This window comes from Macaca thibetana, chromosome 3 (genome assembly GCF_024542745.1).
Source record: "Macaca thibetana thibetana isolate TM-01 chromosome 3, ASM2454274v1, whole genome shotgun sequence".
Lineage (NCBI taxonomy): Eukaryota > Metazoa > Chordata > Mammalia > Primates > Cercopithecidae > Macaca > Macaca thibetana.
The window spans coordinates 131430174-131456625 of record NC_065580.1 but is presented as its reverse complement, the minus strand read 5'-3'; the positions used below and the strand labels follow the sequence as shown (position 1 = coordinate 131456625).

Here is a 26452-nt window from a genome sequence, read left to right as displayed (position 1 = left end):
GAGTGCAGTGGTGCAGTCATAGCTCACTGCAACCTCAGTCTCCCAGACTACAGATGCACGCCACCATGCCTAGCTAATTTTTTTGTATTATTTGTACAGACGGGGTCTTGCTGTGTTGCCCAGGCTGGTCTCGAACTCCTAGGCTCAAGAGATTCTCCCGCTTCAGCCTCCCCAAGTGCTGGGGGTATAGGTGTGAGCCACCACACCTGACCCAGATACTTTTGATGCTGAGAAAGCCTGCTGCACACACAAATGGGAGATGAGACAGAAAATAGGAGAGGAAATGCTGATGGTGTTCAGTGGATCTGAAATTCAACACCACAGAGGTTCTGAACCACTTATTTTCATTTTCCATTTTCAATCTCTCATGCCATATTTTTTTAAATCCCTCCTTTTGCATTCCAATGCAACACTTACAAATTCGTCCTACCTCATTGCATGCAGACAGTGAATATTAACAGCCTTTTTTGTTATTGTTGTTGCTCTTCTGACTCATCTTCTCTCAAAATATTCAAAATGTTTCTGATTTTATTACTTCGGGTTGTTAGTTCCCGCCTCCCAGGCCCCACCTCCATCAGCCTGTGTGTACACCCCTGGCAGCCACCCTCTTTGCAGACCTCCATGCAACGCAGTTTTACATGCTTTCTGCTTGCTGAGATTTTCCCGAGGCTTTGGGGGACCCAAGCCTCTTTCCCTGCCATCTGCTTTGCCTCTCTTTTCTATTTCCAACCCCCAATTCCGTTTTTCTGATTATCGCTGAGAAGTGGTCCACGTACAGAAAACAGGAAGGCTTGAGTTCCTAAATATTTCCTGCTGATATATCACCTAAGTTTATGAAATATTCTAAATATTCTGTTGTATCATTTCAATAATATTCACAACATCTTCATCAGGAGTAGATTCCGTCTCAGGAGACCACTGTCTTTGCTTATCCGTTAAGAAACAACTCTGGTCGGGTGCGGTGGCTCATGCCTGCAATCCCAGCACTTTGGGAGGCGGAGGCGGGCAGACCAAGAGGTCAGGAGATCGAGACCACGGTGAAACCCCGTCTCTACTAAAAATACAAAAACTTAGCTGGGCGTGGTGGCGGGCGCCTGTAGTCCCAGCTACTCGGGAGGCTGAGGCAGGAGAATGACGTGAACCCGGGAGGCGGAGGTTGCAGTGAGGAGCGATCGCATCACTGCACTCCAGCCTGGGTGACAGAGCAAGACTCTGTCTCAAAAAAAAAAAAAAAAAAAGAAACAACTTTATATCTAGTCCTGTTTCATCATAAGATTGCAGCGATTCCAGCCTGTCAGTGTGCAGAAGTAAAGGCACATGTACAGGCACACCTCTTTTCATCGCGTTTCACTTTATGGGACTTTGTAGATATTGCATGTTTTCACAGATTGAAAGGTTGTGGCAACATGACATCGAGCAAGTCTGTGGGTGCCATTTTTCCAACAGCACCTGCTCGCTCCAGTCGCTGTGTCACATTTTGGTAATTGTTGCAATATTTCAAGCTTTTTCATTAGTATTATATCTGTTATGGTGGTTTGTGATCAGTATCTTTGATGTTACTATTGTAATTATTTGGGACACTATGAGCTGCACCCATACAGGACCGCGAACGTGAACCATAAATGTGTGTGTTTGACGGCTCCTCTGTCGGGCCATTCTCCTATCTCTCTCCCTCTTCTCGAGCCTCTCTATTCCCTGAGACACAGCAGTGTTGAAATTCGACCAATTAACAGCCCTATAATGGCCTCTACGTGTTCAAGGGAAAGGCAGTGTTGCAGGTCTGTCACTTGAAGTCAAAAGCTAAAAATGGTGAAGATTAGGGAGGAGGCTGGGTGCAGTGGCTCACGCCTGCAATCCCAGCACTTTGGGAGGCCGATGCGGGTAGATCACGAGGTCAGGAGATCAAGACCATCCTCGCTAACATGGTGAAACCCCATCTCTACTAAAAATATATATATAAAAAAAAGATTAGGGAGGAAGACATGTCACAAGCCAAATAAGGCTGAAAGCTAGGCCTCTTGTGCCAAATAATTTGCCAAGTTACGAATGCAAAGGAAAAGTTACTGAAGAAAATTAAACATGCTACTCCAGTGAACACACGAATGATAAGAAAGCAAAACATGGCCGGGCGCGGTGGCTCAAGCCTGTAATCCCAGCACTTTGGGAGGCCGAGGCGGGTGGATCACGAGGTCAGGAGATCGAGACTATCCTGGCTAACATGGTGAAACCCCGTCTCTACTAAAAATACAAAAAACTAGCCGGGCGTGGTGGCGGGCGCCTGTAGTCTCAGCTACTTGGGAGGCTGAGGCGGGAGAATGGCGTGAACCCGGGAGGCGGAGCTTGCAGTGAGCCGAGATCACGCCACTGCACTCCAGCCTGGGAGACACAGTGAGACTCCTTCAAAAAAAAAAAAAAAAAAAAAAAAAAAAAGAAAGCAAAACAGCCTCTGTGTTCATAGGGAGTCATTTTAGTGGTACGGTTAGACCATACCCAGCCACAACATTCCCTTAAGCCAAAAGCCTAATCCAGAACAAGGGCCTCGCTCTCTTTAATTCTATGAAGGCTAAAAGAGGTTGAGGAAGTCGCAGAAGAAGAGTTTGAAGGTAGCAGATGTTGGCTCATGAGGCTTAAGAAGCACTCTCTGTAACATAAAGGTGCAAGGCGAAGCGGCGAGTGCTGGTGGAGAAACTGCAGCCAGTTCTCGGAAGATCTAGCTAAGATCATTGCTGAAGGTGTCTGCATTCAACAACAGATTTTCAACGTAGACAGAACAGCCTTCTCTTGGAAGAAGGTACCATCTAGGACTTTCCCACCTAGAGAGGAGAGAGTCCGTACCTCACTTGAAAGCCTCAAAGGACAGCCTGACTCTTGTGAGAGGCGAATGCAGCTGGTGACTTTAAGTTGAAGCCAAAACTCATTTACCATTTTGAAGATCCTAGGGCCCTTAAGAATGTTGCTGAATCTACTCTGCCTGTGCCCTAGAAATGGAACAACAAAGCTTGGATATCAGTGCATCTGTTTACAGCATGGTTTACTGAATATCTTTTTTTTTTTTTTTTTTTTTTTTTTTGAGATGGAGTCTCGCTCTGTCGCCAGGCTGGAGTGTGTGGTGCAATCTCGGCTCACTGCAACCTCCGCCTCCCGGGTTCAAGCGATTCTCCTGCCTCAGCCTCCTGAGTAGCTGGGACTACAGGTGCGCGCCACCACGCCCGACTAATTTTTGTATTTTTAGTAGAGACGGGGTTTCACCAGGTTGGCCAGGATGGTCTTGATCTCTTGACCTCATGATCCGCCCTCCTTGGACTCTCAAAGTGTTGGGATTACAGGCGTGAGCCACCGCACCTGGCCGGTTTACTGATTATCTTAAACCCACTGTCCAGACCCACTTCTCAGGAAAAAATATGATTCCTTTCCCAATATCACTGCCCATTGATAACGGTCACCCAAGAGCTCTGAGGGATATGTACCAAGAGATGAATGTTGTTCTCATGCCTGATAACACAACATCCATTCTGCAGCCCATGGATCAAGGAGCAATTTTGACCTTCAAGTCGTATTTAAGAAATTCATTTTGTAAGGCTGTCACTGCCATAGATAGTGATTCTTCTCATGGGTCTGGGCAAAGTCCATGGAAAGCTTTTTGGGAAGAATTTACCATTTTAGATACCAGTAAGCATGTTTGTGATTCATGGAAGGCCAAAATAGCAACATGAACAGGAGTGTGGGAGAAGTGGACTCCAACCCTCATGGATGACTTTGAGGGTTTCAAGGCTTCAGTGGAGGAAGGAACTGCAGACGTGGTGGAAACAGCAAGAGAACTAGAACTGAAATGGAGCCTGTAGAGGGGACTGGTTGCTACAATTTCATGATCAAACATGAACAGAAAAATAGTTGTTTCTTAACGGATAAGCAAAGACAGTGGTCTCTTGAGATGGAATCTACTGATGAGGATGTTGTGAATATTGTTGAAATGACACAACAGAATATTTAGAATATTCCATAAACTTAGGTGATATATCAGCAGCAGGGTTTGAGAGGATTGGTTCCAAATTTGAAAGAAATGCTACTGTGGGTAAAACGCTAGTAACCAGCATTGGATGCTACAGCGAGTGATTTCATGGAAGGGAGACAGTCAATTAATGCAGCAAATTTTGTTATTCTCTTATTTTAAGAAATTGCCACAGCCACCCCAACATTCAGCAGCCACCACCCTGCCACCCTGATCAGTCAGCAGCCATCAACATCAAGCCATGACCCTCCATTAGCAAAAAGATTACAGCTTACTGAAGGCTCAGGTGATCCCTAGTATTTTTAGCCACGAAGTATTTTTAAATTAAGTATGCACATTTTTAAAAGGCATGCTACTGCACACTTAATAGTCTACAGTATAGTGTAAACATAACTTTTTATGCACTGGGAAACCAATGTATTTGTGTGACTTGCTTTTTTGTTGCTATATTCACTATATTGCAGTGGTCTGCAACTGAACCTGCAATATCTCAAGATATGCCTGTATTTTATTTTGCCTAAGGAAGACTCAGGGTTAAGGAGGAATTACTGTACTATTTCTTTCCTGCCAGAATGGATTGATGAGCTATTCTTTCCAGGAAATCACAACGACAGACATAAATTGTTTTCCAGTGGAGATTGTGAATTGAGAGTTTTGTGTCTTCTTAGAAGTTTAGTTGACTTTTCTCCAGGCACAAAAAGTCATTCAGGCAGGTTTTGTGTTCATGTTAGGCTTGAAATAAGGAACTCAGATTGAACAATAGAGTGGCAGCCATGTCACCAGCTGAACCTTTCTCCGTTGCCCAGGGATATTAAATTCCACAGCCAAATAAGTGAAAGTCACTTCTGCTCCTCTTTTTTTTATTATTTTCTTTCTTCTCTTTCTTCTCTTCTCTTCTTTCTTTCTTTCTTCCTTCCTTCCTTCGTTCCTTCCTTCCTTCCTTTTCTTTCTGAAACAGAGTCTCTCTCTGTCACCCAGGCTGGAGTGCAGTATCACAATCAGAGCTCACTGTACCCTCAGCCTCCTGGGTTCAAACAATCCTCCCGCCTCTGCCTCCCAAGTAGCTGGGCCACAGCCACACACCACCATGCTTGGCTGATTTTTAAATTTTTTATAAAGATGGGGTCTCGCTATGTTGCCTCGCTGTGTTGACCAGGCTGGTCTCAAACTCCTGGCCTCCCACAATCCTCCTGCCTCAGCCTCCCAAAGTGCTGGGATTTATAGGTGTGAGTCACTGTGCCTGGCCCTTTTTTTTTTTTTTTTTTTACCAAAGGCACAACAGCATTTCAGAGAGTTTGAAAAACACAAATTTAAATCATCCATGTTCTGCCACCCTGCAACAACTATTATTATTACTGAAGGTTACTTTCAGCTTTTCTGTTTTTCAAAGAAATACGTTGATTTGTTAGGCTGTGTTTGTATCACTGAATTAAAAAGGAAACAACATCACTGTTTCTGAAGGACAAGGAGGGGGACGTAAAGCCTCCTGGTGGAAATGGATTTAGTGCCTTACTCTTTATGCTACGAGGCTCAGCAGAGCCATGCAGAACCTCACAGTAGCCTCATCACTGACTGATTCACAGAGCTTTGATTTCTCCGTGGAAGAGATAATCAATAATCTGTTGAATGATTATTTTCAGTAAGTTCATGGTGATATATATACACACACATAAAAGAAGTTACATAAACAATTTTATTATATATACACAGTGTATGTATATAAGTACTTTTCAAATTTTTTTATTTTTATTTTATTTATTTTTTTATTTTTGAGACAGCGTCTTACTCTGGCACGCAGGCTGGAGTGCAGTGGCGTGATCTCAGCTCACTGCAACCTCCACCTCCTGGGATCAGGTGATTCTTCTGCCTCAGCCTCTCGAGTAGCTGGGATTACAGGTGCCCGCCACCAGGCCCAGCTAATTTTTGTATTTTTAGCAGAGATGGGGTTTCATCATGTTGGCCAGGCTGGTCTTGAACTCCTGACCGCAGGTGATCCACCCACTTCGGCCTCCCAAAGTGTGTGAGCCACCGCATCCAGCCATAAGTACGTATTTGTTACAGTATATACTTAGATATATACCTATATATTTATAGTGTTAGTATTCAGTGGAAGTGGATCATCATAAAATTCTTCATCCTTGTCTTCTTCACACACTGTAAGTATAGAGGTATATATTTAAGTATATACTATAATATAAATTGTGTGTGTGTGTATATGTGTGTGTATATATATATGTGGAGACAGGACCAAAACTGCAATGTGGGATCCCAGATTGGAACCTGGGAAGAAAATCCATATTTGTGGTTTTGATGTGCATGTCCCTTCAATGATAGACTGGATTTTAAAAATGTGGTACATATACATCATGGAATACTTTATAGACATAAAAAATAATGAAATCTTGTCCATTGCAGGGACGTGGATGGAGCTGGAAGCCATTATCCTTAGCAAAGTAACACAGGAACAGACAACCAAATAACTTCTCTCTTCTAAGTAGGATCTGAATTATGAGAACACTTGGACACATAGAAGGGAACAACACACACACAACACACACAATGGGGCCTACTGGAGGATGGAGGGTGGGAGGAGGGAGAGGATCAGGAAAAATATTAAATAACTAATGGGTACTAGGCTTAATACCTGGGTGATGAAATAAGCTGTACAACAAACCCCCGTGACACAAGTTTACCTACAGAACAAACCTGCACTTGTACCCCTGAGCTTTCTAAAAAGTTAAAAAAAAAAAATCTATAGGAAAGAAAATAAGTTCTTGGTAAAGCTGGAGCAAGACTCAGTTATTCAATGGTGGGTGAGGTCGGGGAAGCTAATATCCACAGTTGCTTCTAATTATTTTATTTAATCTCTATATTAGTCCGTTTTCATGCTGCTGATAAAGACATACCTGAGATGGGGCAATTTACAAAACAAGGAGGTTTAGTGGACTCAACAGTTCCACATGGCTGGGGAGGCCTCACAATCATGGTGGAAGGTGAAAGGGATGTCTCACATGGCAGCAGACAAGAGAAGAGAGCTTGTGCAGGGAAACTCCCCTTTATAAAACCATCAGATCTTGTGAGACTTATTCACTATCTCGAGAACAGCACAGGAAAGACCCGCCTCCATGTTTCAGTTACCTCCCACTCGGTCCCTCCCACAAAACACGGGAATTGTGGGAGCTGCAATTCCAGATGAGATTTGGGTGGGGACAGAAGCAAACCGTATCAATCTCCATAAATGCCCTATGATGTAATCTATCATTATCCCCCCCCCCCTTTTTTTTTGCGATGGAGTCTCACTCTGTCACTCAGGCTGAAGTGCCATTGCACAGTCTCAGCCCACTGCAACCTCTGCCACCCGGGTTCAAGCAATTCTCCTGCCTCAGCCTCCCGAGTAGCTGTGATTACAGATGTGCACCACCATGTTCAGTTAATTTTTGGATTGTTAGTAGAGACGGGATTTCACCATGTTGGCCAGGCTGGTCTCAAACTTCTGACCTCAAGTGATTCGCCCACCTCGGCCTCCCAAAGTGCTGGGATTACAGGTGTGAGCCACGTGCCCGGCCATTATCCCCATTTGAAAAATGAGGAAGCGGAGTCCCATAGGGCTAAAGTAATTGGTCCAGGACCATAAAATCATTAAGTAGCAGAGCCTGGATTTCCTAAGCAGACCCCAGAGTCCAAGTCCTTAACCATTATACTCTCCTCTCTCTCTAATGACACAGCAAGGCCAGAAATGCTGCTCTAGTTGGCAAGTGAAGAAAGTGAGCTCGTTGAGCTGTGGTACAGAAAGCCAGTGCTTGCTAGCATGTCCACGCTGCACCAGGTTACAGTCCTCCCTTCCCATTTCACATAGACAGACAAAAAAGGAATTCATGTTATCAGCGGTCTGTCCTATTGAGAAATAAAGTCTTTGCTTCCTTAACCAATTCAGCAGTCAGAGGTTTGCTTTGAAGATGTGCTTACGAATATCCTCCTGATCCCCTAGAAGTCGGAGTGGACTAGGCATTCCCTCTCTCGCCCAGCTCTTCCAGCTCCCGTCCTGGTGCCCCACACCAAGAGAGGCCCCAGGTCTCTCCACAGGCCATGTGGGCCAGATCCTGCCTCCATCGGAACTGCCCCGATCTATCCACTCCTAGAACTGTCTCTGTAAGAAAATCAGCCTGAGGTTTTTGTGACACAAAGATGTATCCCCATTCATTCCAAGTAGCAAATGCATTTTCTGGAAACATAATGCTTGAATCCAGCATGATGAGTCATATCCAGTATGATAAGGTAGAAGGGAGAAGCCAGCGGGGAAGGGCCCTTGGGACCATCCCAGTCCCCAGGAGCTGGCCCTCTCTGCAAAAACCATCTGGTTCCATAGCATGCTTTCTAAGCTCCCATATATATTTTTAAATCAACTATATGGAAGCATAAGGTAAATACAATACAGCGCATCCATTTAAAGTGTGCAATCTGATGAGTTTTGACAGGTGTGTACACCTGCGAAGCTGCCCTTGAAATCAAGATTCAGAACATTTCCATCTCCCTCAAGGATTTCTCATGCTCCTTTTCTAAACCCAGCTCTCAGGCAGCCACCACCTGTCCACTGTGAGACATTTATTTTCTATATTCAGTTTGGGATTGGGCATTTGGGATTTTCCAAAGGCAGCGTCCTCTGTAAATGTCTAAAGGCCACTGGAGACAGCATCTTCTCAGGGCTGTAAACTCTGTGCCTGGGACTGGGTCCTTGCTCTCAGGATAGCCTGGAGGGGCTCCTGTCCACTGCTGAGCTACCTCTTTCTTAGCTTGGCCCAGCTTCGTAAACACCCAGGACAGTGAAGGAGAAACTCTGTCAATTTCAAGAATATGCACATGTTCTTGCAGTCATAAGAAACCATTCTTCTGGGCTTTAACCAAGTAATAAATAAATTTACTCCAAAGCAGATCTGAATTAATGGAATATATCTCTCTGTCTCTTGAGTAGAAGCTGGGAAACCTGAACTTTTCTTTTTTGGTGTTTGTTTGTTTTAGAGATAGGATCTTGCTCTGTCACCTAGGCTGGAATGCAGTGGTGCAGTCATAGCTGACTGCAACCTTAAGTTCTTGGGCTCAAGCCTCAGCCTCCCGAGTAGCTGGACTACAGGCATGTGCCACCATACCCAGCTAATTTATTTTATTTTATTTTTATAGAGACAGTGTTTCACTATGTTACCCAGGCTGGCCTTGAACTCCTATCCTCAAGTGATCCTCCTGCCTCACCCTCCCAAAGTGCTGGGATTGCAGGTGTGAGCCACTGTGCCCAGCCAAGAAACCTACATTTTGCATTAGCCATTGTTTTCTACACTGACTGCTGGATATTAGAATCGGGAGAAAGGCCCTTAATAGGAAAGCAATTGCAAGCCATGTTTTTATTGATAATCTGATGGATTTTGCTGTGTTCTGGAGTCATTCTGCAATTATTTATCTGATTTTTGTTTATCTGGCTATAACCTGCATATTCTAGTTTTATTTCAAGGCTGTTAAATTTGGGTTAATAGTTGTGTGTGTCTCTTAGATCATCTCAAATGGAAAATTCTTTCCCCCTAAATGAGAATTAATTGTATTTGAGCTCAGAGGGTTTTTTCCTAATGCATTAGGGTGTGGATAATGATGTTCACTTCTCCTCTTGAGCCCAGGAGCCAAACCTAGAGTAATCCCATTCACTTCCAAAGACATTTATAGAGCATTTGATTTTTGCAAGATACTTTCGTTGGTCCTTATGTTGGATAAAAATGGGTAGAATGCTGCTAAAAATAACAATAACAAAAACCTATAGCAAAGAAAAACACATTTATAAAATATGAAATTATGTAAGTTGGAAGAATCATATCTGGGTGGGGGCTATATGGAACCAGTGGAGACAGGGTGGGGCTAGGGAGAGAATATCCTGCTTATACAGGGAAGGCAGGCTGGACGGTCGGCTGTTGTTGAGAAACCTCATATCATCTATCAGACTAAGCCAGAAAAGCAAGAGTTATGCCTGAAAAGGTAAGTTGGACCATAGAGTAAAAAGTCATGGTAGAAAGTTTACTCTTAAATTGGTGGACCATGGGAGCAATGCAAACATACAACCAAAGTACTGAACAGTTAGAAGGAAGTGATCAGATCTGGTATCCTAATGCCTTTGAATTTTATCGAGGGGAAGCAGATGTTAAGATATTTTATAAAATTGGATTTTGCAAAGTTGTCAATGGTTAAACTTCAAGAGTAAACAATAAAATAATGGAAATGGAGTGTGATTTTTAAATCTGTAGAGGGGAACAATGAAATATGATAACATTTCAACAAATCATCCAAACACAACTAATCCACGCAAAGGCAAGTAGAGGAGAAAGAAGGAAACTGAGGAGCCCAGACATACAGAAAGCACAAAGAGAGATGGCAGAAATAAGTAAAAATATATCATTAATTACAATGAATATGAATGGATTTAACTCTCCAGTTAAAAGACAGAGATTGCCACCTTCAATTTTGAAAACTCCAGCTGTATTCCATTTTCAAGGGACACATAAAAACCTCAGGAGAGCACCGGGCACAGTGGCTCACGCCTGTAATCCCAGCACTTTGGGAGGCCGAGGGGGGCAGATTGCCAGACCTCATGAGTTCAAGATCAGCCTGGGCAACACGGTGAAACCTGGTCTCTATTAAAATACAAAAAATTAGCCGGGTGTGGCAGCATGCACCTATAATCCCAGCTACTCAGGAGGCTGAGGCAGGAGAATTGGTTGAACCAGGGAGGTGGAGGTTGTAGTGAGCCAAGATCATGCCACTGCACTGCAGCCTAGGTGACAGAGCAAGACTCCATCTCAAAAAAAAAGGCCATGCTCAGTGGCTCATGCCTGTAATACCAGCACCTTGGGAGGCCAAGGCGGGTGGATCACAAGGTCAAGAGATCAAGACCATTCTGGCCAACATGGTGAAACCCGTCTTTACTAAAAGTACAAAAATTAGCGGGCGTGGTGGCGCGCCTGTAGTCCCAGTTGCTCCGGAGGCTGAGGCAGGAGAATCGCTTGAACCTGGGAGGCAGAGGTTGCAGCGAGCCGAGATTGCAGCGAGCTTGCAGCGCAGCGCAATAGGCAGAGGTTGCAGCGAACCCCTGCACTCCAGCCTGGGTGACAGAGCGAGACTCCATCTCAAAAAAAAAAAAAACCCTCAGGAGAATGAAGTGTTGAATTAAAAAGATGGAAAGGGTTATGTCAGGCAAATTCTAAAGGGCAGAAAGCTGGGGTAACTTCATTAGTATCAAACAAACTAGCCTATAAAACAAAATGCGTTATTAAAGATGAATGCAGCCTGAACACGGTGGGTCATGCCTGTAATCCTAACACTTTGGGAGGCTGAAATGGGAGAATCATTTGAGCCTAGGAGTTTGAGGCCAGCCTGGGGAAAATAGTGAGACCCTGTGTCTATGATTTTTTTTTTTTTTTAAATAACCAGGTGTTGTAGCATGCACCTGTAGTCCCAGCTACTTGGGAGGCTGAGGCAGGAGGATCACGTGTGCCCAGGAGTTGGAGGCTGCAATGAACTATGATCACTTTACTGCACTGCAGCCTGAGTGACAGAGTGAGACCCCTGTCTCAGAAAAAAAAATAATAAAGTGAAGTGTGTCAGTGTATGATGATAAAAGATTCTGTTTTCCAGTAAGATAGAATAATTCTTGGCCAGGCACAGTGGCTCACACCTGTAATCCCAGCAGTTTGGGAGGCCAAGGCGGGCAGATCACGGAGTTCAAGACCAGCCTGGCCAGCATAGTGAAAGTCCATCTCTACTAAAAATACAAAAAAATATATTAGCCGGGCGCGGTGGTGCACACCTGTAGTCCCAGCTACTCAGGAGGCTAAGGCACAAGAATCGCTTGAGCCCAGGTGTCAGAGGTTGCAGTGAGCAGAGATCACACCACTGCACTACAGCCTGGACGACATAGTGAGACTCCTTCTCAAAAAAAAAAAAAACAAAAAAAGAATCATTCTTAACTTCTTAACTACTTAAATTAACTTGTATGCATTCTCAAATCTGTCTTCTTCTAACCTTCACTGTCACACTTGAGTTCAGACCTTCATCCACCCCTCTACTTCCATCCTCATTGCAGTTCGTTCTCCACTCAACAGACAGTGTGGTCAGCCTAAAATTCAGATGGCTCTTAATGCGAAAGCCTCGATTCCTGAGCTTGGTGGACTCCATCTAGTGGAGTCTCACCTGCACTAGACCCAACTCCCCCACCTCTGTACTCCATCATGGTGAAAGCTATGCTTGGATTCTCCAAAACACCACATTTCCTCTGGTCTCCAGGCCTTTAAACAGCTGCTCCCTCTTCCTGGTCTGATCTATTTTTCTCTTACTTGCCTAGTTGGCTGACTCCATCAGGGCTTGACTTCAATGCCTTCTCTGGGAATCCTTCTTTGACCTTCCTCTTTTGGATAGGGCCCCATCCTATTCTGCCTTTATGAACACACTTCGTGTATTTCCTGGCAAGATTCCACATTTTGTTATCATTGCTATCATTGCCTTTTTACTTGCCTGGCTCCAGTGAGTAAGCTGTGAACACCTCGAAAGCAAGCACTGTGTCATTCATTCATGATGTCACAAATGTTTATCAAGCACCTATTATATGCCAGGCATTCTTCTAAGAGCTAGAGATAGAGCAGTGAACAAAAAAGCTAAGCAAACACACCCCTGCCTTCATGCCACTCATTCTAGCCAAGGGAGCCAAACAACAAACTGGGTAAGTAGGGAAAATAGATGGTTTGATAGAAGATAATAGGTGTTTACAGAGAAGTAAAGCAAGGAGAAAGATAGGGAGTAAGTGGTGCATGTGAAATTTTAAATAAGATCAAGGGAAAGTCTCAGCAAGAATATGACATTTGGCCAGGCGCGGTGGCTCACGCCTGTAATCCCAGCCCTTTGGGAGGCCGAGGCGGGCAGATCACCTGAGGTCAGAAGTTCGAGACCAGCCTGGCCAACCTGATGAAACCCTGTCTCTACTAAAAATACAAAAATTAGCTGGATGTGGTGGCGGGTGCCTGTAATCCCGGCTACTCTGGAGGCTGAGGCAGGAGAATCACTTGAACCCGGGAGGCAGAGGTTGCAGTGAGCCAAGATCGCGCCATTGCACTCCAGCCTGGACGACAGAGTGAGACTCCATCTCAAAAAAGAAGAAAAGAAAAAAAAAAGAATATGACATTTAGGCAGAAACTTGAAAGAGGTGAGAGTGTGAGCCATTCAAACATCTGGAGGAGGCACTCCTGGGTATCTACCCAAACGAAAAGGCATCAAAAATATGCCTGCACTTGTATGTTCATCACAGCACTATCCACAAAAACAAAGTCATGGAATTAACCTAAGTACCCATAAAGAGTGGATGGGATAAAGCAAATATATATATACTTATATGCACACATATATACACACATATATACACACACACATATATATATGTCATGGAACACTATGCAACCATAAAAAGGAACGAAATCGTATCCTTTGCAAAAACATAGATGTAGCTGGAGGCCATTATCCTAAGTGAATTAACAAAGGAACAGAAAACCTAATACCACATGTTCTCACTTATAAGTGGGAGCTAAACATTGGACCTAAAAATGGAAACAATAGACAGTGTGGACTACCAGAGTAGAGAGAGAGGGAGGAGGGTAAGGGTTGAAAAGTGCCTACTGGGCACTATGTTTACTATTTGGGTGATGGGTTCAGTAGAAGCCCAAACCTCAGCATTATACAATATATCTATGTAACAAATATGTACATGTACCCACTGAATCTAAAATTTTTAAAAATATAAGAAGAGAAAGATATCTAAAGGAAGAGTATTCAAGAGAGAAGGAACAGCCAGTGCAAAGGCTCTGAGCAGGAGCAGGCATGGATGGTTCACAGATCAGCAGGGAGGCCCATGTGGCTGGATTAAATAAGAGGATCAAGGAAAAGTCTCAGCAAAAAGTATGACATTTGGCCGGAAGTTCTGGAAGCTCAGAAAGCTATTATTGGATTGCAGGACCCATCGCAAGGATCTTGGACTTTTATTTTGGGTGAGATTGGAAGCCTCCAGAAGATTTTCAGCAGAGAGATGGCACGCCCTGACTCCAATTTAAAGTAACATGATTTTAAATAATATAGTATTTTAAAAGCAGTCACTCTGGATGGTGTGTTGATAAGAAAACTGAGGGAGGCAAGGAGGGGGAACTGGGGAACGAGTCAGGAGGCCATTGCCCTAACCTTATCAAGAAAGGAAGGTGGCTTAGAACAGGGAGGTGAAATCTGGATATGATTTGCTAATGGATTGAATATGGTGGATCAGAGAAAGGGGTAAGTAAGGTGTTTGGCCTAAGCAACTGTAAGGATGGAGTTATTACCAAGAAGGAACCGATGCTGGATGAGTGTATGGGTGATGGAGGTTACACAAGAGGATGAGTTCAGTTGGGTCATCTAAATTTAAAATGCTTATTAGACATCCAAGTGGTATGTCAAGTAGGGAGCTGGATATACAAAGTTGGAATTGAGGGACATTTTTGGTTTGGAAACAGAAGTTTCAAACAGCCAAATTAGCATGTAGATGCTATTGAAAGCTCTGAGGATGGGAAAAATCTCCAAGAAAGTGACTACATATAGGAGAAGTTACATCAACTGCACTCAGCACAGAGCCTGGGTGCAACTGAAGAAAAAGCAATTGAAGTTTATATTATAGATCCTGCTTTATCAGGCTGTTCTTGCCTTGTTTTAAAGAAATACCTGAGACTGGGTAATTTATAAAGAAAAGAAGTTTAATTGGCTTATGGCTGTATGACATGTGCTCAGCTTCGGTGAGGCCTCAGGGAGCTTTTGCCCATGGTGGAAGGTGAAGCAGAAGCAGGCACATCACTTGGCAAGAGTGGGAACAAGAGAGTGAGGTGAGAAGGTCCCAGACTTCTAAACAACCAGATCTTGCATTAACTAACTAAGCAAGAACTCACTTATCACCAAGGGCGTGGTGCTTAAAACCATTCATAAGGGATATGGCCCCATGATACAGTTACCTCCCATCAGACGCCGTCTCCAACACCGGCAATCACATTTCAACCTGATATTTGGTGGGGACAAACATTCAAACCATATCACCTGATGACCTTTAAAAGGGCAATTTCAATAAAGTAACAATGGCAGAAGTTAGGTTGCAAGGCATGAAAGGTATGAGAGAGAGGAAATTCAAATTAAGAGATAAATAGAGCTGTGGCTAGAGACATAAAGATCTGGTTATATTTGTAGCTTGATTGAAGAAATGAAAGAAAGGAGCGAGTAATGGCTTAGGGTACCTACAGAGTGGGGAGAGGGTCAGAGACCGAAGGAAATGTGAGTGAAGGAAGACAGGTTTTTGAGAAGTAAGGGAGACAACTTTTCAACAAAATGGGAAGTAATATTCTCTGAAGGCAGTGAGGGCCCAGGACACCAGGATAGGAGATTGAGGAGGAAGGACACATTTTTTAAAATCCAGACTCTAGCAGGGATGGGAGGGGTGTTGGCTGACAGAGAGTCACATGAGGCGAATGAAAAAATGAAGAAGGGCCCAGGCACAGTTGGAACACAGGTCTCCAGTGGATGTAGTCAGCTGGCACCTGTCCCTGGCCCTGTGAAAGCAAAGACCGAGGAGACTTGTAAAACCTGCTTTTCAGAGTGACCATGAGGTACCTGAGTGACTGGTGTGATCACAGAGGTGTATTAAACACACTGCTTGCACTGGCAACGAACATTCTGAGAAGGGAATTAAGAGAACAAAACCATTTACAATAGCATCAAAAAGGATTAAATGCTTAGGAATAAATTTAGCCAAAAAAATGCAAGACAGGTACACTGAAATGACAAAACATTATTGAAATAAATTAAAGATCTAACTAAAAAAGATAGCCTTTGTTCATGGATTAGAGGACTTAAGAGTGTTAAGATGGCAGTTCTTCCTAAATTGATCTAAAGATTCAATGCAATCCCTAGCAAAATGCCAACTGCCTTTTTTTTTTTTTTTTTTTTTTTTTTTGGCAGAAATGGAAAAGCTAATCCTAAAATACATATGGAATTCAAGGGACGCAAAATAGCCAGAACAGTATTGAAAAAGAACAAACTTGCAAGACTCACACTTCCCAGTTCTAAGACTTACTACAAAGCTATAATAATCAAAGCAGTATAGTATGGCACAAAGATAGACATGGAGATCAAAGGAATCACATTTAGAGTCTAGAAACAAACCCTCACATTTATAATCCATTGATTTTTGACAAGAGTGACAAGACAATTCAATAGGGAAAGAATAGTCTTTTCAGCAATGGTGCTGGGACACAGATATCCACATGAAAAAGAGTGATTTTGGACCCCTACCTTATAATATATAGAAAAAAATTCAAAGGGCACCAGTGACCTAAATATAAGATGAAACTATAACATTCATATAAAACATAGAGGTAAATCTTCATGGCCTTGGATTTTGCAATGGTTTCTTAGATATGACTTCAGAAACACAAATAACCAAAGAAAAAATAGCTACTTTGTATTTTACCAAAAATAAAAACTTTTATGCTTCAAAGGACATTATCAAGCATGTGAAAAACAACCCATAGAATGGGAGAAAATATTTATAAATCATATGTCAGAAAAATGTCTTAGTATCCAGAATATGTAAAGAACTCTTATAACCCAAAATAATGACCTTTTTTTTAATGGTCAAAAGATTTGAATAGACTTTTTTTCAAAGAAAATATAAAATGGTCAATAAGCAAATGAAAAGATGCTCAACATCTTTAGTCATTAGAGAAATGCAAATCGAAACCACAGTGGCCACTTCACACTCACTAGGATAGCTAGAATCAAAAAAAGCAGACGACAACATGAGTTGGCCAGGATGTGGAGAAATTGAAACCCCGGTTCATTGCTGGTGGGAGTGTAAAGTGGTGCAGCTGCTTTGGAAAACAGTTTGGCAGTTCCTTAGAAAGTTAAACATAGAGTTACCATATGGCCCAAGGATGAGTAATTCTACTCTTAGGTGTATACCTCAGAGAATTGAAAACATGTGTTCGTATGAAAATTGTACATGAATAGCCACAGCAGCATTATTCATAATAGCCAAAAAGTGGAAACAACCCAAATGTCCATCAGCTTGAAAATGAATAAACAAAATGGTCAAGATGAGGAGACCACACCTTGAAGAGACACATGAGAGCAGCACAGACATCCAGTTGCTCCAAAGACCTGAAAGGAGAGGTCCAGGGGCTGGAAGACACTGTGCGTAAGAGAGAATCACACTGAAGCCTAGGAAAGTTGAAGCCAGAACATTCTAGAGGAAGGCCAATCAGCAGCATCTCCAGGCAGAGAAACACACCTAGACAAAGACTTAGAGGCAGGAAAACCTGTTGAATGTGCAGAGGACAGGAAGAAGAGATCCTCAAGGAGACAGCATGAGGGATGAGGAGTCATGGTAGGTAGACAACATCACAGAAGCTCCTGGTTCAGGACTGGGGCAAACTTGGGACATTTGGTTGACAGCAGATCCAAGGGTTCACTACCCGCCTGCCTCATGCTAGAAAAGTGGATGTGAGATCTGTTTGCCTAACTTTAGCCCCATCATGCGTCAGACCACAGTACTGGCTTCTAACTTCCTCAGAAAAGGAGGCAAGTATTGGTCCCTTGGCCAGACCAGCAGAACCTATGCACATGACCTAGTAATTTCAGTGTGATAAACACCTTCCCCTAGAAAGGAAATCCCATCCAGGGCCCTCCTCGCCTGCCCCAGCCTACCCTGCATGCCTGCATGGCTTAGGCCTGCCATGTGGCCTCCGCAGGTCCTAGTATTCTAGGTCTGATTGTTTCATTCCCTAACAGACCTCAGAAAGGAGAACCTCTAACTCCCAGTGGCATTTAGCTTCCCTCTTTAAACATCTGGGTCACAGATATGCTCAGTTAATTAATGTTCTTAGTGCTGCTCAACTGCCTGCTGGATAATAGATTGATTCATAATTTCAATAAGCAGCTGTGTATATCTTTTCCCTGAACATAAAGGCAGCTTGCTGTCATTCATCACTTTGCATTTGGAGAATTTAAATATATTCAGGGAGACATTGTTTAGGCAGGGGGAGGGAGGGCTGCTGATTTTCTTACCATTTTGCCTCCAACAATTACTTTGATTTGGAACTAATTGGGGTTTAAAGCACACGTTAACCGCATCTCTCTCAAGGGCACTTAATAAACTCCCTGTCCCTTGTTCAAGGAGAGCAGCCAGGCCCTCCTTTTGGGATCAGAGCCAAGAGCTTCTGAGTAGCTTTCACCAAGAAATGAGAACCCCATGCAGAGAATCTTTTCTGCCAGAAAAGAGTCACTCCTGTCCCTGAGCGGAGCTACTTATTTCATTCCTGGGCAGAATATGCTCAGGCTCTCTGGAGGAGGTGGGGTTCCCCCGGCAATCTGGGAGGGGGCTCCTCTGCTGCTCAGCTGCTGGGCCATGGCAGCCAATCATTTGGTGACCAAAAGAAAGCGGCCAGCACCCAGTCAGCGGACCAGATGTCGTCATGCCTCAGTTTCCTCATCTATAAAATGTAAATAATAATAAAACATATCTTGCAGAGTTGTTGTGAAAATTGCATTATTTATTCTCTTTACAATGGTTAGAAATGATGCAGAGTGGTTTTTTTTTTTAATTTATTAGGCAACAGCTGTGTAGATGTGGCTGCGTTTTTAAATGTTGCCATTCACCGCATTTATGTGCTCAACCCCAAACACATTTTGAGCACTTGGTCTGTGATTTGCTGCTAGTAAGAAAGGAAATTAATTAGGCACAGCCCCTCCCTCTCAGGAGTGTGAAAGATGGGTGAATGCATTTTTTTAAATTTTAGAATATGATTCTTAAACAATATAATTTTCCTTCCCCAGGACACTGAAGGCAGCAGAGGCAAGGCTGATAGCCTACTATGGGTCCTGTTGTGGGAACGGTTGCCAGGCAACACCTTCTGGTGTTGGAATTGGTGTTGGAATCAGTTAGGAATTGCTGCATAAAAACTACCCCACAACGTAGTGGCTTAAAACAATATGTATTTTTTTATTGCTCACGAGTCTACAGGTCAGCTGGATGATTCTATGATCTGGACCAGGCTTGGCTGATCTAACTGGATTCATTCCTGCATCTCCTATCAGCAACTGGCAGGTTGGCTGAGGGCTGCCTCATCCAGGTTGGCCTCATCCATTTGGTTAACTGGTGGCTAACTGGCAATTGATTGGGCCACATGACTGTCATCCTCAAACAGGCCAACCTGGGCTTACTGTTCCAAGAGACTGAAAGGATGCATACAACGCTAAAAGTCTAGTCTAGGAACAGGCACAGCCTCACTTCTGCTCCATTCCATTGGCCAAAGCAAGTCACAGGACCAACCAGTATTCAAGGGATAGTGAAATAGATTCCACTTCTTGATGGAAATTGCTTCAAAGCCATCTTGCCATGGGTGTATAGAAGGAATAGTGGATGATGTGGTCGGTTTTGCAACCTACCGTAATCATCCAGCCTTTGTTGTTGTACATAGAGCATAAAGCAAGCACTAGGATTTTGTTGCCCACTTATGATATTTTTGCTCTGCTCTTTATTATAAATTCTGTTGCAATAAATACCCTACCCATGAATTTTTGTTTGCAATTCTGATTATTTCCTTCTGCTAAAGTGTATTAGTCCAGTCTCATGCTGTTAATAAAGACATACCCAAGACTGGGTAATTTATAAAGAAAAAGAGGTTTAATGGACTCACAGTTTTACATAGCTGAGGAGGCCTCATAATCATGTCGGAAGGTGAGGGAGGAGCAAAAGCATGCCTTATATGGTGGCAGGCAAGAGAGCGTGTGCAGAGGAACTGTCCTTTATAAAACTATCAGATCTCATGAGACTTACTCATTATCACAAGAACAGCATGGGAAAAACCTGGCTTCGTGATTCAGTTACCTCCCACCAGGTCCCTCCCACAACACGTGAGGATTATGGGAGCTACAATTCAAGATGAGATTTGGGTGGGGACACAGCCAAACAGTATCATGGAGTTCTAAAAATTGATTCTTTTTAATTTATATTTTTATTTGATTCAGGGGGTACATATACAGGTTTTTAACAAAGGTATATTGCAGGATGCTGAGGTTTGGGGTATGCTTGAAATCGTCACCCAGGTAATGAGCCTAATACCCAATAGATAGTTTTTCAACTCTTGCCTTCCTTTCTCCCTCCCTCCTTTTGGCATTCCCAGTGTCTATAATTTCCATCTTTATGTCCATGAATACCCAATGTTTAACTCCCACTCACAAGTGAGAACATACAGTATTTGGTTTTCTGATTCTGCATTAATTCTTTTAGGATAATGGCCTCCAGCTGCATCCATGTTGCTTCAAAAGACATGATGCTGTTCTTGTTCATGGCTGTACCGTATTCCATGGTGTATAGGTACCACATTTTCTTCATCCAGTTCACCATTTATGGGCACGTAGGTTGATTGCATATGTTTGCTATTGTGAATAGTGCTGCAATGAACATGTAAGTGCGTGTGTCTTTTTGGTAGAGTGATGTCTTTTCCTTTGGGTCGATACCCAGTAATAGGATTGCAGGTCAAACAGTAGTTATACTTTTAGTTCTTTGATAAGTCTCCAAACTTCTTTCCACAGTGGATGAACTAATCTACATTCCCGCCAACAGTGTATAAGCATTCCTTCTTCTCTGCAGCCTCACCAACATCTGTTATTTTTTGGCTTTTCAATAGTAGCCATTCTTGCTGGTGTGAGATGGTATCTCATTGTGGTTTTGATTTGCACGTCTCTGATGATTAGTGATGATGAGCATTTTTTCACATGTGTTCTGGCTACTTGTATGTCTTCTTATGAGAAGTGTCTTGTCCTTTGTGCGTAAAAGTGGATTAATTGAATCAAAGGCCATGAACATTTTAAAAGCACAAAGCATATATTTAGAAATCTCCTTTTTGAAAGGTTGTAGTAATCTACCCTCCCTCCAGCCCAATAGCGGGAGGGTCCATCTTAGACTTAAGTCACCAAAATGTGAATAATCTCTGATTTTAGTGTCAGTTTTTTGGGAGTTTTTTGTTTTTTGTTTGGTTTTTGTTTTTGTTTGGTTTTTGTTTGTGTCTTTTTTTTTTTTTTTTTTTTTTTTTTTTTTTTTTTTTTTGAGACAGAGCCTCACTCTGTTGCCCAGGCTGGAGTGCAGTGGCACGATCTCGGCTCACTGCAGCCTCCGCACCCCCAGGTTCAAGCAATTCTCCTGCCTCAGGCTCCTGAATAGCTTGGATTATAGTTATGCGCCACCACACCCGGCTGATTTTTGTAGTTTTAGAAGAGACGGAGTTTGGCCGTGTTGGCCAGGCTGGTCTCGAACTCCTGGATTCAAGTGATCCGCCTACCTCAGCCTCCCAAAGTGCTGGGATCACAGGCGTGAGCCACTGAGCCTGGCCTACTCTGTTTCGTAAAATGTGGTATTTCATTATTTTAGATTTTTGTTTCTTTTCGTACCTATGAGGTTGAGTACTGTTTAATGTCTCTTTCTTCTTCAGTGAATGGCTTCTTTGAGCCTTTTGCACCAGATTTAGTCAATCCCTCTTGATAAGTGAGGAGGAAATGGAGACTCAGAGAGGTTAAGTGACTTGTTCAAGGTGGCCCAGCCAGCTGAAAGTAGAGCCATTTAGAGATTAGACATCCAGCTTCTTCATCTATTCCTTCTCCCCGACGTTGCTGAATAGAAGACTAGGTCCTAAAACACTGCCTGAGGATATGCTTAGAAAAAAGATCAGGGCCAGGTGCAGTGGCTCACGCCTGTCATCTCTGCACTTTGAGAGGCCAAGGCGGGCAGATCACGAGGTCAGGAGTTCGAGACCAGCCTGACCAACATGGTGAAATCCCGTCTCTACTAAAAATACAAAAATTAGCCGAGCGTGGTGGTGCGCGCCTGTAATCCCACGTACTCAGGGGGGTGAGGCAGGAGAATCGCTTGAACTCGGGAAGCAGAGGTGGCAGTGAGCTGAGATCGCGCCACTGCACTCCAGCCTGGGCGACAGAGTGAGACTCCATCTCAAAAAAAAAAGAAAAAAGAAAAAAAGATCAGAGAGTTGCCCTGGGGACTCTGTATCCAGGCTCAGGAAGCCCGGGAGGCTTTCTGGAATAGGGCTCTCCTGTGAGTTGAGCATACGGCGTGAGTGACAGGCTGGGATGGTGGGCAGGACTGCAGTATTGACAGACAGTAGGGGTGACGCTGGCAGACCTGAGCCCCGCTTCCTCCCGTGGTCTCACTCCTGCCTCTCACTCCCATTCGCCTGCTGCTCTGGTGTCTCGACAGCTTGCCCGCTACACCAAGGAAGGCTTTCTGCACTTGGGCGCCCTGGGGACCACCACACTCCTCCCTGACACCCGCTGCCTGGTAGATAACTCTAAGAGTCGGCTGCCGCAGCTCCTGGACTGCGACAAGGTCAAGAGCAGCCTGTACAAGCGCTGGAACTTCATCCAGGTGAGTGATGTACAGACAGGGCCAGCGGTCAGAGGCTGCAGACCACAGAGGGGAATCCAGCTTCCCCAGGGGTCCCCAGCAAAGAGCAACCCCGAACCCAGGTCTCCCTGCCCCGGGCTGGACTAGTGGACCCCAAGCACTTCCTGGGCGCAGCTGTGGAGTTTCTGCATGGAGTAGCATTTCTGATTCCTACATCAGTGCTAGGCGGGTTGAGCTCTGATCAATCCTGAGAGAGGAGTGAGGGGGGACTTCCTTGAAATCCACTAAGTACCCACAGCCAGTGGGGTTGAGACCATCAGACGAAGAATATCCCAGGAAACTTCCCATCCTGACCCCATCCCTCACCAGTGCTCCTCGCCGGATTCAGATACTCAAACCGGGTGAAGCTTATTTAGGTTCTGACTTCAGAGTCCCCAGAGGAGGTCCTCATGCTTCCCTGCCCCAGCCCCATGCAAAGAATTTTGGTGGAATTGATTCTCTGCAAGAAGGTATGTGCCAGGCGCCATGATGGTTAAGCCTCTCTCTCTCTCTCTCCTTCTGTTACTCTCTCTCTCTCCCTCTCTTCTTCTCCCTCTCTCTCTCTCTCTTCTCTCTCTTGTCTCTCCTCTCTATCTCCTCTCTATGTTCTGTCTTTCCATCTCCTCTCCTCTTTTTTCTTTCTCTCTCTCTCCTTTATCTTTCTCTTTTTCTCTCTCCTCTCTGTCTTCTCTCTTCTCTCTCTTCCCTCTTTTTCTACCCCTCCTCCCTTTCTTTGTCTTCTCTTTGTCTCTTTCTTTGTCTCTTTCACTCTCTTGTCTCTTTCTCTTCTGTCTCTATCTTCTCTCTTTCTCCTCTCTCTCTTGCCTCTTTTTCTCTGTCCTCTTTCTCTCTGTCTTCTCTTTACCTCTTTCTCTGTCTCTCTTTCTCTTTCTCTGTCTCTCTTTCTCTTCTCTCTTTTTCTTTGTCTCTTTGTCATTTTCTCTCTCCTGTCTCTCTTTCTCTTCTCTCTTTATCTTTGTCTCTTTGTCATTTTCTCTCTCCTGTCTCTCTTATCCTCTCTTCTCAATTTTGCCCCCTCCCAGAACGGAGCCATCATGAACAAGGGCACGGGACGCTGCCTGGAGGTGGAGAACCGGGGCCTGGCTGGCATCGACCTCATCCTCCGCAGCTGCACAGGTCAGAGGTGGACCATTAAGAACTCCATCAAGTAGAGGGAGGGAGCTGGGGCACTGGAGCCTGGCCCCTAGGACATGGCTGCTCCCTCCGACCTCTGGACCAGCCGCCCTGGTGGAGAGACAGCAAGGGGCTGGCAAGTACTCGACGGGCCCCCCAGGGCTTCTCCAGGGCAGCACAAGGACCCCGGATGGAGACTCTGTCCCCCCTCAGGCATTCAGCTGCCCACAAGTTTCCTGCACCCTGGAAATGCCCCCCAACCCCTTCTCTGGGAAACCGAGAGCTGTCTTCCACAGCCTCTGATGTGAACCTGGTACTGAGGAGCAAGACTGTCCAGTTCTCCTCCACATCTCCCATCCCAGAATCAGGATCTGGGACTGGCAGGGTCCCCTCCTGTGTCTCATCTCTTGCAGCAGCAGAACTCCAGCCATCAACACAGCGGGAGGCAGCGGGGGCTCAGCCATGCCCTAGCTCCCCGCCCTAAAAGGAGGCAGCGAGGACCGGACACTGTTTCCTTCGAGGTTACTTCTGCCCACATGACACCTGTCTGTTCATGCCCCAAGGCAGCCGCGGCCCCTAACCCTTCCCACCATGGTGGCTTTGGGTACTGCAGCTCTGGACTTTTTTGGTCCCTCCCGAGATGACCTGGATGGAGCTGATGCTTTCTCTCCTAATCACCTGGGCACTAGGCTCTTACCAGTGTGCTTGGGCCAGCTTTCCTGCCTGTGTCTAGAGGAAGCCAGAGACAGAAATAGGCTAAGCCTGCAGCAAGGTCTCAGCTGCGAGGGCCCCACAGGATGGAGCTGGGTCGAGGACCAGGGAGCCCTGATCCCGGAGGCTGCCACCGGGGAGCAGCACCGCTCCTCCATCCAGAACCTAAGGGCTGAAGCAAAGGCTGCCAGGACCCTCGAAGATGCTTTTGGCTCACCTCATTTCACCCCACGCTCTGCTGGCTGGCAGAGCAGAAGGCAGTCGTTTCCTCTCTGAAGAGTATTAATTTTTTTTCGATTGCCCTCTGGTTAGGGTGCACATATAAATCAGAGTTAATATATGAACGCGTGTGCATGCACAAGCGTGTGTGTGCCTGTGTGCTGTGTGTGGCAGAGTGTGTGTGTGTGTGTGTGTGTGTGTGTGTGTGTGTGTGTGTGTGTGTGTGTCTGGCTGTGCGTTCCAGAGCGTGCGACGATGCTGACTTAGCTGTGTGGCCTTGGGCTTGCTGCTTCATTACTCGCCTGGATGGGGATGAGGGATGAGAAGGGTGTGGGTTTGGCCCCATGTCACTGGCCGGAAGGATGTGTCTCAGCCCTGCCCTGTGGGGTGCCCCCGATGGGAGGCTGTCCCATCTCCCAGTCCCCATCTCTGTTCCCCACTCTGTCCCTGGACAAGCCCTGCCCAGAGCTGAACCCTGTAGCTGCCCCCTTGCCCTGTGTGGGATTCACAGTGTCTCATTTGGTGACATCTTATTGGTGACCATCTCCTCACCCCATCTCCCACCTTGTGGAATAAATACATCTTAATAGCACTTCCCAGAACGGCCTCCTTTGTGTCTTGATTTCTCCAGAACTGGAGGTGGGGAGGGGAGTGATGGAGACGCAAGGGGAGAGCTTATTTGGCTTTGAGGGTTTAGTGTTATTTATTTAACTATTTATTTATGAGATGGGGTCTTGCTCTGTTGCCCAGGCTGGAGTGCAGTGGTGCAATCATGACCCACTGCAGCCTCAAACTCCTGGGCTCAAATGATCCTCCCACCTTAGCCTCCTGAGTAACTGAGACTACAGGTACACATCACCATGCCTGGCTAATTTTTTACAAAATATTTTTGTAGAGATGGAATCTTGCTGCATTGCCCAGGCTGGGCCTGAACTCCTAGCCTCAAGAGATCTTCCTACTTTTGCCTCTCAAAGTGCTCGGATTTCAGGTGTGAGCCACTGCATCCAGCTAATTAAAAAAAAAAAAATGCAGGCCAGGCACGGTGGTCACGCCTGTGATCCCAGCACTTTGGGAGGCCAAGGCAGGCGGATTATGAGGTCAGGAGATCAAGACCATCCTGGCTAATATCGTGAAATCCCGTCTCTACTAAAAATGCAAAAAATTAGCCGGGCGAGGTGGCGGTCCCCTGTAGTCCCAGCTACTTGGGAGGCTGAGGTAGGAGAATGGCGTGAACCCGGGAGGCAGAGGTTGCAGTGAGCCAAGATCGCTCCACTGCACTCCAGCCTGGGTGACAGAGCGAGACTCCATCTCAAAAAAAAAAAAAAAAAAAAAAAAAAATGCAGAGAGGGGTCTTGCTATATTGCCCAGATTCGTTTCAGACTCCTGGCCTCAAGCAATCCTTTCGTCTCAGGCTTCTGAGTAACTGGAACCACAGGCACAGGCCACTAGACCTGGCTGATTTTTGAGAAACAGGTTTTTTGCTATGTTCCCCACGCTGGTCTTGAATTCCTGGCCTCAAGTGGTCCTCCCACCTCAGCCCCTCAAAGCGCAGGGATTACAGTGTGAGTCAGTGCACCAGGTCTGGGTTTGCTTAGTAAAGGCAAAAGGCCCACACACACTGGGGCTGACTAAGGCGATGCCGGTCTACCCTCGTACTCGCCTCTTCCCCCTCAAAGCAGGACAGAACTGGACACCTGACCCTCGCTTACAAACCCTTGTGTGTCCCAGGTTAGGAGTGTCAGGTTGGCACAGAAAGCTGTAAGGAAGGGGAGACTTACCATGGGACTTGGCCTGATCCAGCCCCTTTCTGCCACCATCCAGCAAATTCCACCTTTTTTTTT

At 45.0% G+C, this 26452-nt stretch overlaps 1 protein-coding gene across 1 annotated transcript in view; it reads left to right on the top strand.

Annotated features, from left to right (window-relative positions):
• Positions 1–25210, top strand: part of GALNT17 (polypeptide N-acetylgalactosaminyltransferase 17) — a 603442-nt gene extending 578232 nt beyond the window's left edge. The window contains exons 10-11 of the mRNA XM_050783574.1: positions 22362–22529; positions 23591–25210. Of these exons, the coding sequence (XP_050639531.1) occupies positions 22362–22529; positions 23591–23719 (297 nt within the window). The 3' untranslated portion in view covers positions 23720–25210. The remainder of the gene's footprint in view (positions 1–22361; positions 22530–23590) is intronic.
• The last annotated feature ends 1242 nt before the right edge of the window (positions 25211–26452 follow it).